At 35.3% G+C, this 16,024-nt stretch overlaps 2 protein-coding genes across 2 annotated transcripts; one reads left to right on the top strand and one right to left on the bottom strand.

Moving 5' to 3' along the window:
• The first annotated feature begins 6,800 nt into the window (after positions 1-6,800).
• On the top strand, positions 6,801-10,755 carry bisc (TM2 domain-containing protein 1 biscotti). The gene is made up of 3 exons (XM_074089281.1): positions 6,801-7,229; positions 7,309-7,556; positions 8,183-10,755. The coding sequence occupies exons 1-3, from the start codon at positions 7,007-7,009 to the stop codon at positions 8,303-8,305; spliced, it is 594 nt and encodes a 197-aa protein (XP_073945382.1). The 5' UTR covers positions 6,801-7,006; the 3' UTR covers positions 8,306-10,755.
• Positions 8,730-15,782, bottom strand: ECSIT (evolutionarily conserved signaling intermediate in Toll pathway, mitochondrial). Its single transcript, XM_074089280.1, has 5 exons — positions 15,192-15,782; positions 13,006-13,232; positions 12,191-12,398; positions 11,621-11,743; positions 8,730-11,050 (listed from the first exon to the last, which is right to left on the bottom strand). The coding sequence occupies exons 1-5, from the start codon at positions 15,574-15,576 to the stop codon at positions 10,875-10,877; spliced, it is 1,119 nt and encodes a 372-aa protein (XP_073945381.1). The 5' UTR covers positions 15,577-15,782; the 3' UTR covers positions 8,730-10,874.
• Positions 15,783-16,024: the final 242 nt, after the last annotated feature.

Below are 16,024 nucleotides of genomic sequence, written 5' to 3'. Positions count from 1 at the left end.
CCTGCGATCCTTTTGCCCGACGCAAACTCGGAAAGATCTACTTTTAAAAAGTTCATTCGTTAGTTACTGCTCGGACGCGGAATGTAAGAAATCCCACGGTTTGTTAGCGACTTTTCTGGATATTATAATGAGTCTCGACTCGAAGTTATCTCGGCCCATTGAATTGTAAAGTTTTCCCTTTGACTAATGACTAGGATGGATTTAACTTATTGAGTCAAACTTCGACTTTATTCGCGCTTCGTGGAAATAAATGTGCAAGTGAATAGCATAATGTACAGATGTAGTGAATAATGTTTTTTCATCGTATTTTGTCGGAAAAGTTTGTATTTATCTTGCTTTCTCAATTAGCTTTAGTAAACTTCAGTAAGCTAGTTGAGATAGCGAGATAAATACAAACTTCTCCGACAAAATACGATGGCAAAACTGTATTCAATAGGTACAATCAGCAACAAAAATATACCTTTGAAAAACATACGTTTGAAGTGCCAAAAATGGGTCCATATCGGCTCGCATGCTTATTGAAAGTCCGAGTGTAATGTTTGTCAGAATGATCGTTTGTCATAATCATTTTTTCTTTGAATCCAATAATTGTTCAGAATTGTTATAAACAAACCTAACCTAATATAATATAATATAATATAAATATAATTTCAGAAAAATGCATGGTTTCAGTGGGAAAAACCGGCCAAGAGCGTGTCGGACACGCCCGAAATAGGGTTCCGTAGCCATTACAAAAAAATTAAGTAATATTTTTTTAAGGATGTATTTTACACGGAATCTTCCAAATTTAGGTATATTTTATACCTTAGGCTGCTATTTACTCTTAAACTACTAATAATGCTCAAGCAAACTTAGCCGTTATAGTTTTCCTTGAAAGTTCGATATACCTACTTCCTACCATCCCGAATTTTTTAAATTTTTTCCACCCACCGGTTTAGATTTTAGAGGGGGGGACGCTCGATTTTAATGAAAATTTGCACTTTAAAGTTGAATATTTCGCAAACAAATCACTGAATCGAAAAATCGTCTAAGCAAACCCCTAATGGTTTGGACCTATCCCACACTATAGGGTTGGATGAGAAAAAAAATCACCCCCACTTTACGTCTATGGGAGGTAAAGTTACCCTAAAAATTTTTTTTTTGAATTTTTTATTGTACCATTTTGTCGGCATAGTTTACATATAATTATATCCTTGCAAAATTACAGCTTTCTAGCATTGATAGTCCCTGAGCAAAGCCACGGACGGACGGACAGACAGACAGACAGACATGGCGAAACTATAAGGGTTCCGTTTTTGCCATTTTGGCTCCGGAACCCTAAAAATCTGACAAACGATAATTCGGCCAAAAATTACGGTATAACTAGCGAAGTGTATGCGAACTTTGGCCCTTCTTAGCTAGATAATGTACCTACCGTATGTACCTGGAGTACCTACTACCTGACACTTAAAACGCGATGCCAAAAAATATCCCGTGTCTAAGTACCCGTACGTATACTATTCTTTACCTACTCTTCAATTCTTTTTAAGTGCGGTAAAGCTCTACCTTCACGCACGTAGAGTGCCGAGTGTTCTTAAAGATTGACCCGCTTTGATAGCAAGGCGGAAACTGGAACTTATCAACCTTTACAGCTTTGTTAGGGGCCGTATCCTAAACTCAATGGTTTTGGGTAGGTTTATATTTGGCACCTTGTTTCATCTGAGACGTTAGGCTATTGTGTTCGTACCTACATATAAGTAGGTATTTGTGGTTCGTCCACAGTGAAGCTTTGTGTTATAAAGTAGTCAAGGTGAACAACTTACTAGTTACTTTATTATAGTTATATTTCAGTAAATGCGGGTTAACCCTTTTCCAGGCATAGAGCGTATTGATCATTTAAATAAGAATCTTGAATTTACAACTAAATTTATTTGTACATAATCAATTGAAATCGTGAAAAATATTTTTAGTTTTTTAATTAACCCGTCATTAGTAAACAATATACAACTATGATTTGTTTTACAGTAACGTATCTAAATTAGCGGGGCATTGAAATGGTTAATTTATCATACCTAAGTAAGGTAGGTAGTAATTAACTATGCCAGTAGTAAGGTAGTAATTATATAATATTTGAAAAACTTAATAAATAGATGGAAAATATACGCGGAAATATGTCTTGTATGTCTTGTATACGTTACGTTTTACAGAAACACGATTAACATTGTTTTACCTATATAGATGTGTTTTTAACCCCATGCAGTAGGTACACAGGTACAGGTACAAACAAAGGCGAACGTCACAATCATAAAATGTCAGCATTTAAAATATTATCTAAATAGAATATATATAAGTCCTTGCAAATCATACAAAAAAGTCACACGAAACTTGGACGACAAACGCAGCACAGTAAATCGATAGTCAACTGCACATTTTTCTAAAAGACCTCGTTCATTCCAGACGAGAATGCATCAAAAATTCAGAGAGGGCACTTAAACGCGTCAAAGAGAATGAGGTTGAAACCTAGCCACTGATTTCCAGATAGGTATTCTGGATGTTTTCAGTATTTTATCTCTTAACTACTTAATTTATTGAGCTGGCTGGATGGTTTGTTTGGACGTTATCGATATCGAAATTAGAAACAAACCAACCTCCGTTTTGACCACTGCCTGTTTAAGTAGGTACCTACCTTCGAAGGTTGTCACGAATAAATAATTTCTTTCTTTCTTTCTCACCAAAGTATTATCTAACATACATATCCATGAAAACCTAAAAACAGCAACCTGGTCAAAGGATTACAGCTTTAATCAGATGGTGCTACTTTTATTGGCCTGTCTGTATTACCTAAGATCCTACCAGGAATATACCTATATTAGGAAGTAATAAAATAAATGCTAAAGTTTTTGTCAATTTGTGTACGAACGTGTGTTGTGTAGTGAGTACATTTGTTTGTTGTTCTTTATGGATTTAGATTAAATTAGGTATGCAAATGCTGAATCTGCAGAATAACACAAAATACTACCTTTATCTATACCTAAGCTAAGTCTAGAGATTTATAACATTTTGAACAAATATTCTTCATTCAGCATAAATAAATAACAACTTTTTTTTTTAAATTCCCGTGAGAATTTTGCGAAAGTGCCAATAATGCCGAAACCAAGAAATGCACTTACAATAGGTATCTCAGTAAGCCATTAGAAGCAGTATCACAATACATGTAATTCATCATCATATCATATCAGCCATAGGACGTCCACTGTTGGACGTGCCTCCCCCATAGACCTCCAGTTGCCTCGGTTGGTAGCGGCTTGCATCCACCGTGAACCCGCGACTTTAACCAGGTCATCCGTCCATCTCGTTGGTGGACGTCCCATGCCGATCCGCGGTCTCCACTCGAGAACCTTTCGGCCCCCACGACCATCTGTTCTCCGTGCTATATATGTATGGCCTGTCCATTGCCACTTCAACGAGCTAATTCGCTTGGCTATGTCGGTGACCGTTGATTCGATCCCAAGCATAGCTCTCTCCATAGCTCGCTGAGCAATTCTAACATGGTAATTAGTCTTGACGAATGAAGATGTCGCGTGTATTTCAGCGCAAGGTAAACAACGATCTCGTTGGTGGAATGAGGCACATAAGTTGGGATTGCAATTAAGGTGGGAGGCTCTAAGGATTCGTACACATAATTGATTAGAAATTATTTGTTAAATATAATAAAAAGGTAAAAAAAACTGAAATTAAGCACTGAAGTAAACCTACACTTCAGCTAAATATTAAGACCAATAACTTTATTTAGTTAGGTAGGTAAGTAGGTATAAAAAAAAACCTATACCTACAATAATAATGAATCGCCGAAGATCTACGCCTCTAGTGTGTGAAAAGTTCCCAAATCGCACTGGGCCTGCATGGAAACTACGGTCCATGCCATCGTATTCTGAGAGGATGCCTATGCTCTGCAGTGGGACGCAAATAGGCCGAGATGATGATAATGATTTTGTTTTTTATTTTACAACTGCGTCAGTGTACGTCTCCCACCCGCACCTTGGTTCCGGATTGAGCGTATTAGCCGCTACAGCGCCCGGTAAATAGCTACTTTTCCACCCCTGTCACAGCTGTCAGCAAAAACGCTCGCATAAGTAATAAAAAAAATTTTCAGAATCACTGATTTTACTTATGTAAAAAAAAATTTAACCTAAACGTTATAGATAATTAGGTAAGTAGGTACAGTTAATCAAAGTTTCAGATAAATTAATAGCAATTCTTCTAAAACTGTTCCATGATAGTCTTTAAATTGACTTAAATCTTTTTTATTTGTGAACCGATTCGAATGAAATAAACACCAAATTGTTGTTATCCAAGGACACGCAAGCACATGATTGAAAACCGCATTTTTCTAGGTCCGTTTCTGAGATTTAGCGTGAACCAAAACGCATAGACAAACAGACAAACCGACAAACAGACAATAATTCTAAAGATCAATAGAACCCAAAGGTTTTATATTGAGCTATAATAACAAAAGTAAATGTCACAGCTTTTATTGACACTAATAGTAGATAGAATCCTAATCAGATATTATCTTTGAAAGTGGTAATTAAGTCTCATTTTTAATTGAAAATGATACCTACAGACACAAGTGTAATAAGTAACAGTACCTATTTACCTAATCCTATAGTTATTTATTTATATTCCATTGCTTACATGTAGTTTGTTAGGGGGTAATTGTTTTTTCTTTTTCAGGTCGGTAAATACGGAACTCTAAATAGAGCGGCGTGCAATTAAATTTTATTGAAGTGGATGTGTTGATTGTTCCAAAAAGTGTCACAAGGGTCGCGAGTGTCGAGAGGCTCTTGGCTCTCGGCTGGAGAGCGAGTCACCCATTCGCTTTAGTATCAATCAATAGTAATATGATTTAAAGTTTTGAACTTCAAATAAATTTATCCAAAAAACTGTAACTGTTATTTATACCTAGGTATCTGAATTACACTTAAACCTAAAGAAGAATACCTACTTAAACCGTATGTCGTACTTACCTTGAGGTTGTTAACATGTAGGTAGGTATTTGGAATCATGGTTGAGCAAGTTTGATTACTTAAGTATACACCCAATAATGTAAAATATTTTGAGTTTTCTTCGGATTCTCTGATTAAAAATTTGGCTACGCCATTGACGCGGTACACGTTGAATAACAAGTAATAAGAGTTTATGGACACTAAATCGATCTGCAAGAAAAATTATGCAATTTAAATTAGGTACAAATCCGATCCGATATGATATGTGATTGAACGAAAGTGAAGCGAGTGCTGAATCGTCGATCAAGTCGCTCGATTCAATAGGTTGGTCCGGTTGGTCGGAGTTAGTAACTCCTCGAAGTCAATAAGTTTTGAAAGGTCAGGTCAATAAGGGATTCGGCGGATCCGCTTGAGGATCTGACTCTTTTGAATCTTTACATCCGGATTTACCCATCTCTCATTGGGAGGCTTTGAGTATGAGTATTGTTTTCGAGAATACCAGGCCAGGAGATTGCACCTCCCTGTAACATAAAGAAAAATATCTCCCGTGCACGACTTACAGTCGCGCACGTCGCTGGCCCAGTCTGCAGTACCCACAGTCACGAATACGCTTGAAAGCACAATCATATATCGAGCTCCGTAAACAGGGCCGGATTAACCCTATCGGGGCCCTTAGGCAATGCAAATCTCGGGGCCCCTTTCCTTACTTTTTAAAATATTTTTTCTCTGTTACTTACAAAAGTCGAGCCGATCAGATCGACTGCTTACTTCAGTCTCTTTTGCTGCAGCCTCACCTAACATGCCTGACTTATTGCTTTTTGCTTTAATTGAAATAATCTTAATGAATAGTGTTACGGTCTGGTGCAAATGTTACAGTCCTTTGACCATGACCCTGAATAACTTTTTGCACACATGGGATCAATGGGGACTTTGACACTTTATTCGTAATGGTGTAGCTACCCAAGGTCTCCACCAAAATTCAGCTTTGTCGGAATTTATGGAAATTGAAATGTCTATATTGAGCGGTTGCTCACATAATCTCGTATGTCAAGGTGTTTTGGCAGAAACAGCCTTGGCAACCTTATATATTCCGGAAATGAGGGTCTACCTAACCTACCGACTGGAATTGGTTTCATGCTGGTATCAGATGGGTAAATTTAGGGGTTCTGGTCACCTTTGAGAGCGTCTGCCGAGCACTTCCGGCAAAAAAAATACTGACATATTTCGCTTTTCTATATCTACCAGTACATCGTGAGGAAACCTGCACAAACCAGCGAAGCGATTCAATGGTGCGTGCGAAGTTCCCAATCCGCACTGGGCCCGCGTGGGAACTATGGCCCAAGCCCTCTTGTTCTGAGAGGAGGCCTGTGCCCAGCAGTGGGACGTATATAGGCTGGGATGATGATGATGATATCTACCAGTAAATTCCTCACTGATGCCATGACTATTATTTCAGTATCAGATGGGTTAAATGACACCCCTTTTTTCGCACGGGAAGTGACTATTTTTTGATACTTTCGGCAAGTTCCGCCGTGGCAGACTATCAAATTTGGACTCAGCATCAGTTTTATGCGAAACCATTGTGCGTTTCAACGCGGTATCAAGTAGGTTCGAAATTTTGCAGTCCGCTCTCCGGCTATAAAGCTTCGATAATATAATCTGATTGTGTGGATCATCCGGCCCTGTCCGTAAATAAATTTCAGCATTAAATAGCTCAGCTAGTGTCTTACTGGACACATTCCATGACTCCTCGAACGCACCCTGTTACGTCACTGTCAATTAGCTGTCACTGCTGACTGTCACTCTGTGTTTGATGAATGATGACAGAACAGAACAACACACAGGGCCCAAAAGATTACTGTTCTGTTCATTAATAAATTAGTAATCTCAGTTATAAAGGATTGCTATAGTATTTACCAAAACATATTTTCAAATTATAGATAAGTATAATTAAAATGATTAAACTCTTTTTAAAACTATAACTAAGGAATAATTAAACTGTGTGTGTATGCGAATGAATCATGTTCGGAAAACAATGCGTGCCCGTCTGTTTACTTTGCCTCTATTTTTGTTCGTTAACTGTGGGTTCAGACGAGGTAAAAGTCGAGTTAGTGGACTGTAGTACATTGCGGCTGGGTCAGTACATATGCCCAGATCCAAGTATAAACCAAATAGACCCAGATACACAGCAGTTCAGAGGTTGTGTTCAGGGGAAGGAGATTCCTTCGGAGGGGGAAGCTGAAGGTAAATATACGCTTAATAATGCTACATGATTGTTTTATAATCAATCATCATTCTAAATATCGGTTTTTAATTGTTATAGTGCAATGCATAGCTGCTGAAGGTATAATATGTGAAGGAACAAGAAACTCAACATTCAAGAGGAAGATGCCATGTAAATGGACTAATGGATACTCCTTGGAAATAGCATTGCTTCTTTCAGTGTTCCTTGGCATGTTCGGACTTGACAGGTTCTACCTTGGCTATCCGGGCATTGGGTTGGCTAAGTTATGCACATTAGGATTTATGTTTTTGGGCCAGCTGTTGGATATAATATTGATAGCTGCACAGGTAAATATTCTATTACTGTAACCATTTTCAAATTTGAATATACTACTCAAAAAAGAAAATAGAATCTACACCTATGTTTCATTGGTAAAACGAAAAACTAATAAATATAAATCATTATTACGCTCCTCGTCTAAAAATGGTTTTATTACTACAACGTGATACCATACTAGTACTTTTCATTGAATTTAATGTATTCAGCTAATACATACATATGTATTTTTGATTTCATTTTACTGATGAAACTCAAGTGCCCCTTATTTCTTTAAACTAGCATATACATATATAGGATAGTTGTAAGTGTTCAATTTGATTCCTTTGCTGTGGAATATGAAGTAGAGATGCTAATTAATGGATATGCCACAAGCCCTGATAACAGCAGTAAAAGGCTAATATAAGTATTTATAAAATGTATAAGAGATACATGTCATTTTTATATTTATATGTTACTGACATGTTCTATTTTTGAATTTTTTGAATTTTGATTATTTTGATACAATTATTATGTGAGAAACCCAATTGTATTGAATAAATTTATGTCAAAGTCACCCACTACTCTTATTTCAGTCTTTGCCACTTGTTGTATAATTGTTAATTGTGATATTTATTTATTTATTTTATGTCCACAGGTAGTTGGACCCTCAGATGGGTCAGCTTATGTGATACCATATTACGGAGCAGGGGTCACCGTTGTAAGGAGTGACAACGAGACCTACTTACTGCCTCAGTCAGACTGGCACAACATCACTTGACAATGGGGAACAATCTCTTTTGTGGAGGATGAGGACTATGAATGGACATGATTCTGGCAGTTTTAACCATGTAGTGTGTTAACCTTTTTTCAGGGCCATAAAAAAAATTGCATGTGACAAGAATTTGTCTCAAGGTTCAGAATCATGCCGAGAGTAATTAATTGGTTGATAGGTAACTAAAATCAAATTACCATCTAATATGGACTGTTGTCAGTGCTCTGTCAGTCCATAATATTATCCAATAGAGTACTTTTGCAACAATATTGTTGACTGATAGTCATACCATTGTCTTTGGCAGTCGTAACTCGAAAATTACTGTCTGTAACTGCTAATACTGTGCTGCTAACACTGGTGGTGAGGACTAGGGCAGATCCGGCTTTACGGCCAGGGGGACACATGGTCCAATTGTAGTTATTTTTTGAAAAAATTGAAACTTATTAATTGTATTTTTTTTGTTTCTTAATTCTGCAATCAGCAACTTGAGTCATAATCAGATAGTCTGAATTATTAATTGTAAAATGACGATAATCAAATAACAAAATTGATTTTCCTCTTTTGTTGCAGAAAGATAGGAATTTCACTAAAATCAAAATGACTGTTGTCCTAGACCCAACCCTGGGCCCGAGGGTGTGATCATAACCCCATGACCCATGCGTAGATGAATTCATGGGCATTTTTACTTTAAATGACGCAACCTAATTTTTTTTTCAGAATTGGCTAATCCTGGGTTCTTCGTATCACAAGCAATATTGATTTTGACAAAGAAAAAAACATCCCCAATATTCCATAAAAATTTTATGTGTCCATTTCGTAACAACCCATATAAACTATATGAAAAAAGTCACAAAACTGACAAAAAAATTAGGGTCACTTTTTTTCTTCGTTTAAATCAATAGTACTCGTGATTCTGAGTAAGGAGAATCTCTTAGAAATACCTAATTCTGAAAAAGTTATGTTGCGTCATTTAAAGTAAAAATGCCCTCATATCAGTTGTCAAATACCAGTGTTGGATCTATTATGTACCTATTGGAGTAACTATGTATTATGTAATCTGTGCTATTGTGGTTGATTAAGAAGCTAATGCCTCAAAAATTGTTAAAAAGAGTCACATGGTTCGACTAGTTTTTCTAATGTTTAAGAAATCGAGAAATCAGCGTTGTCGAGATAATACGCCAGTAAGTCAGTGCAATGTTTCTTATTTTCGATCACAGCGCAAGTGGCTTTCGCCGAAACTCACATTCTCCACCTTCTCTACGGCATTCTCTTTGTTACCTCAAAGAGCGATTTACCTAATTTACTTCTGTTCATTGCTCTCAGAACTTCCTCCTTACAGTCCCTCTTTAAAACTCGAAATTTTATGTATATTAATTTACCGTCCAAGCCACTCGGTTGTGAAACTCCCTGCCGATAGATGTAAGGCGGGCAAGTCTTTGCCTATTTTTATTAAATCTATACTTAGGGAGCACTACTATCAGTCATCTTCCATATAAATGTTAAAGTTAGTTTATTTATATAATTATTTATGCGTGTCCATCTATTTAGTTTTATTGTGTATGTGTATTGTATGTACGGTTGGTTTTGGTTTAATGTATTTTTGATTTACTCTGACCTACTGTCAATTGCACCACCTGCTAAAATCTAATCCTTACTTCTCTATATTGTAAAGGATGCCTGGAAGAGATCGCTCTGAAGCGATAAGGGCGCCTATTGCTTACCTTATAAAATCTCTATATACCTGTTTTTTGTACTGCTTTACTATGTGTTGGTGTTCAATAAAGAGTTATTGTATTGTATTGTACAATTACATATCTTGCTTGTTAGTTAACGCGTCTCTCCCCTATTACATTACATTGATGCACCGAGTGACAAAACAAGTTGTGTCCTCTCATGCTACTCATCTTGTAAAACATTTGAATCGTTCTTTTGTAAAAAAAGGTAGAAAAGTAGGTACCTTGTGATATTAATCGAATTATTTATTTCTCTGTGTACAGTTACTGTTACTTTACAAGAAGAATGTATGGATAATTGTAAGTTATTTTAGATGGTGTTTAATCAGGTATTAGTTTAAATAAACGTGACTTAGATAGCTGATTAATTAATGATAATCAACATCGAGATAGTCTATTATGTGAGGTAGTTATAAGAATCAAATTCATTTATAAGTATCAAAATTATGGTAAGAAATCCCAGAACAGTGTACATAATTAGAATGTGTGATTCTGAAAATAGGGAACATAAATAAAAGGATCATATTAAAATTGTCATTGTTGGACATTGATGCAGAATTTAAGATTTTCCTGTACTTTTCTTTACATGACTAGAATAATTAGCCAATCAAGTCAATATTCCGCATCTGTGATCTCAAATGAGCAGATGAAGTATTCATTTGAATCACTTATTTAAAACAAGGCAATCAACTGCTTGTATTGTGACTTATAGGTATTTGTTAATGTGTACATAAAAATAGCTGTAACCAAATAGAATAAATAAATAAATGTTTTTTTAAAGCTTAAATTTATTTGTAAATTTAACAATTCCGCTAATTTAATTACACTACAATTATAATTGTCTAGTTTGTGCCAGGCACTTTTTCTTCATTCATTGTTGCTGGTTGGGTTTCTTGTATCGCTATATCTGTTGGTGGTGCAGTGAGGGTAAATATAACTGGTATACTGGATAGCAATGGATTGCCATTCTTTTCTAATAATCTTACCCAAGATAATAAGGAATCTCTTGATGATGTACCTGTAAAAGAAATTGTTTCAAGAGGTCTAATAGTAGAGTACCTAGTAATCGAAATACCAAAAATTACATGGTGCTGTAAAAATTGACAAAGTAAGGAGGTTAAAATATATTTGGCCATTTTTTTTTATAAATAGGTTGGCAGACAAGCAAGTAATCACGTGGTGGTGAGTGAGCGCCACCACCTATGTATACTAGAAAACCTGCAACATCAGAGGATTGAAGATGTGTTGCCAGACTAGAAGATTAAGGGTTTCCCTACATATATTGACGCGGAATCGGCAAAAGCCGGAAGAAAAAAACGCATGAGAGATAAAAAGGTATGACTCGGCCGACGCGTCGACGTCTTTTTCGTTCTTATTGCCTGGACATAAAGGTTTTTTTCTATCAGCTATTGCCGATTCTACGTTGATAGATTTGGGGAGACCCTAAGACGTGAACAATTAAAAGGGCTAAGGTTGAATACTTAATAGCTATTTATTACACTGGCTGACACATGATGGAGATCATATCAATATTATGCTCACAAATACAAATCTTACTTATTTACTGTATTGGTACATGGTTATTTACCTGTTGCACATATGGATAGAATAGTGCCATCGTCTTGTTCATGCACTGTACATCTTTTTGAAGGCAGTGTAGTGTGACCGATAAAGCCTGGTATACCTGAAGGCTTCTTTAGGTTTGAAACATCTGGAACACACAAGGTATAATCTTATTTAACTGTACTGTATTTTTAACCCCTGAGGCAAAAAGAGGGGTGTTGTAAGTTTGACCGCTATGTGTGTCTGTCTGTGGCACTCTTAAACGGGTGGACCGATTTGAATACGATTTTTTTTATTTGAAACCTGGTTTTCTAGCGATGGTTCTTAGACATGTTTTATCAAAATCGGTTCAGCCGTTTTTGTGATATTGAGCTTTGAAGTGACAAAGTTGGGGGTTTTCCAACTTTTTGTTGGTTAGGTTATATGAAATAAGATTTTGATTGAAATCATGATTATAGTGAAAAAAGTAATGTACGGTTAAATAACAATAATAGGGAAAAGCAAACTAGGTTTTCTTGAATATTTTTTGAAATAGAAGCTTTGACCAACCTAAATAACACTACAAAAATAACATTTATGCTTTGGAGTGCCTTACCATCAGGATCGGTGTCATCCTTTATCTCTGGTCTTATTTTTCCCAGTAACAAGAAGTAAGTCACGAATTGGTCCCTTATACAGACTTTATAGGGGCCCCTTATGACCAATGGGTCATCTTCAGGTTGCTGAGAAAGCAGGACCTTCTGGGACTCACTCTGTGCACTGACAATCCAAGTTTTGTCAAGAGATGCTTCAATTTCTTCTGTCTGAAAGACAAAACAAGTTAAAATTTAGTCCTTAACATAGCAGTATGTGGATGGAAGGATGATGTACCTAGTTCATTGATTGAAAATAAGGCGAAGTACCTAATGTTGGCTAATATTTTAAGTGTTTATACCTGCTGAGCTGGCAACGTTGCATTTTTGTTAGTTTTTCTCGATTATTCCATAAAAATTGAATGAAAATTAAGAATGTTGTCTGATAGCACTTCTTAATATATACGTTAATGTGTCTACTCCAATAATTATTTGTTATAGACTTATATTTTCTTTAAAAACCGGTCAGAAACATTAATTCGTTTTTAAGGAATATAAAAGTCTATCACAAATAATTATTGGATTGTACACATTAACGTATATATTAAGAAATGTTCTATCAGACATTTTAATTTTCATTTAATTTTTATGGAATAATCAAGAAAATCTAACAAAAATGCAACGTTGTCAGCTCTATATAAACGCTCTTAATATTACAGATACAAGAGATTGTGAGCGACTGTCTGAATGTGTGTGAATTCGGTAAAATCCTAGAATATCCAAGTGTAAAAACTAGTAGGAGAATAAAGAAAACAATTTTCCAAAAAAAAATACCTACCTGCCAAATTTCAACCTTTGTATCAGGATCAACAGAAGATATCCTCTCAATAGCTAGCCTTGCTAAATCTAATACGTCATTCGGAAGTTCGTCTGGCAAGTACCATGGACTGAGGTTTTTGAACTTTGGCATCCAATACATCATGCGCCAAAACTTACGGAGTGGTATGCCTCTCCGACCAAATGTGTTTAACAGGATTTGCTCCAATTCAGAGTCCGGAATCACACCTGAACAATAAAAAAATTATAGTATAGCGTTAAATTTATAATATGACGAGTTGTATTCAAGTTCATAGTTAGAATGCTTAGCTTATGCCCACAACTTCATCTGTCAAGAATTTGTTTATTGCTATCCCGCAGAACTCTGCAATTTTCCAGGATAAAAACTATGTCCTTCCCAGTCATTTCAGTGGTTTAACCCTTCTTTGCATGGTGATGAAAATTTCCATCATAACATTGTCCTTTTAATTAAAGGTAGTTTTGTGGGTGATTGATATTTATTTTTAAGACTTCTTTCTTTTTTCAACAACAGTACAGCATGAAACGGAACATAATTGTGAAAAAATAAATAAACAGAATTTCGACATTTCAAATTTGAATTCGCCGGCTCGCCGTTTTGCGCCATTTACGAAAACTGCTGACCTTCTAATTGTATTCTGGAGGATATTACTGCAAAAATATTGATTTATGTGGAAAAATAAATGTCTAGTAGGTATGTAATTTGATATTATTTTACTTTTTGTGCATACATTTTCGAAATTCGAAAATAAAGTAACTCGAAAGTACCTATGTGATGGAAATTTACATTATTATGCAACAACTTCGCTCGTAAAGTATGGTGAATAATTTTATTATTCATACAATAAATAACTAATTGGCCAAGTCTTTGTTTCAGCTTTGCCAATAAAAAATTATATTATATGTAACTGTTTTCTGAAATATCACATATATTAAATACTTTGTAACTGTTGTATAAAATACAACATTTCCCATTAGGAAATACAGGCATGATGTTTGTGTGTGTGTATAAAATAAAATAAGAATAATTACCTACATAAAAAAATGTTTAATTTATTTAGTACTATGCTTAAGATCAGAGTTTGCATAATATGGATATTTCCATCATATTAAAAAAAGTATATTTCGTTAATCTTATCTTATATATATTTTTTACATTTTTATTTTAATGTAGAGGTCAACTAATATTATCCTGATTTAATTCACAATTAAAAAAAACATGCAAAGAAGGGTTAAGTGTGAACTGGGCCCAATTGCATAATAAATTGCAAGCATATAGTATTAGTGAATTTCAATACAAAATCGCTATGGTTTATATGTCAATCCAATGAAATTATGAAAAGTGTAAACAAAGACGCCATTTACCCGACCAATAGACATTTAGTGATATGAAAACCTAGAACCTAGTGCAAAATCATTAATCTGTTCAGTAAATCGATTAATTTATTAATTAAATAGATAAAAGTTGAAATTCCAAAGACAGTTTATTCAATTATAAAAGCAGTAACCATTTTTTAATTTTAACATAAGTAAATAAAAGTCCCTTATTAAATCGAGCATTAATTGATTTTTTTAATGTCAAATTTTCCGCCATCTCTATTCTAGTCTACAGATTATACCCATGTTTTATTCAAGAAATAACATCAGATTATGATGAAGATTTTCAAATGAAAATTAAATATTGAAATCCAAGTGAATTTTGGTCAAAAAAGTGATTATAGTATGTCTAGCTAAAAGACACGAATTACAGATGAATGTGTTATTGATGCAATCCACTTGATGTTTACTTATACAAGAATTTTGATAAAATCAGTTTATATAAATTGGATTGATATGAACCATAATACTATTAGCTTGAAATTTGTTATGTAGTTGGGCCCACGTAACAGACAGGAAGACAAAGGTTTTTTTAAGTATAAAAATACATTTGTAATACCAGTGAGCTTTATGGTAAAGGAAAACATTTGTATGGAAATCTATATGCACATGTGAAGAAATTGAATGGTGTAGGTACCTATGTGAACTTCCTTATCTGCTCTGGGCATGCAATGTAACTACAGGCCAAGCCCAGTTCGAAGAGGAGAGCCCTGCAGTGAGCCATAATATAGGCCCAAGATAATAGCAATGGTAAAACTTAGAAAAAAAATAGCTGAATAAAATGAACAATACCATTATCCTCCATTTGTTCGAGTAAGTCAACAGCACACTGCTGTTGCTTAGGATAGTGCATGAACTCTGCTTGAAATACATTATCCGGAACCATCTTCCCCTTTGGTAACACTTCTACTAGCGCCTTATACACTTCCAGATCTTTCTGTACACCAAACTCCTTCATTCTACCTAAAGCTGCATAAATAAATTCTACGTGACCGCGCCGCCGAGTGTCCCGGCCTTCGAACATCTTGATCACTTCTAAATACGTCTCTTTAGTCTTTTGAGGTTTCGTTACAAATGGATCGTACACAGTGACCTTTTTTTCTGAACTTTCCCACCGCTGAAGTATTATATTTGGCGGCCTAGATCTTAGAATATTTCTTAACATTTTCGTGGCCATTGTAGGTTATATGGTCGTTTTGAAAGAAAGATATATGCACATGCGCAGTGTTCAATTGAAAACTATCATTTGCGATTAACTTTTCTAAGTTTTATAAAATCCATTTTATTATTTCTTAGTTAAATATAGAGAATATAATAGCAGATAAACGCAATGCAACTTTCACAGCTGATATTACACCTTATCTGATCAGCAGGGCTACTACGAAACTCGAAGTTCGTGTCGTGCGGTCTCTCTGACACTTAAACTATTTAATACGAGAGCGAGAGGGACGGTACAATACGAACTACGAGTTTCGAGTTTAGTAGTAGCCCTGCTGATACTGAACTGACAAGTGACAGACGTCAAGTAAGACATGTCAAGTGCGGTGGAGTTTGTCTACAGCAATTATTATAATATAAAAATAAAATAATTGTAATAGTAGTACATAATTTTTTTGGCTTTATTT

The sequence above is a fragment of the Choristoneura fumiferana genome, chromosome 6 (genome assembly GCF_025370935.1).
Source record: "Choristoneura fumiferana chromosome 6, NRCan_CFum_1, whole genome shotgun sequence".
NCBI classification, from domain to species: Eukaryota; Metazoa; Arthropoda; class Insecta; order Lepidoptera; family Tortricidae; genus Choristoneura; species Choristoneura fumiferana.
Note: the sequence above shows the minus strand (reverse complement) of the source record. Positions and strands in the feature narration are given on the sequence as shown.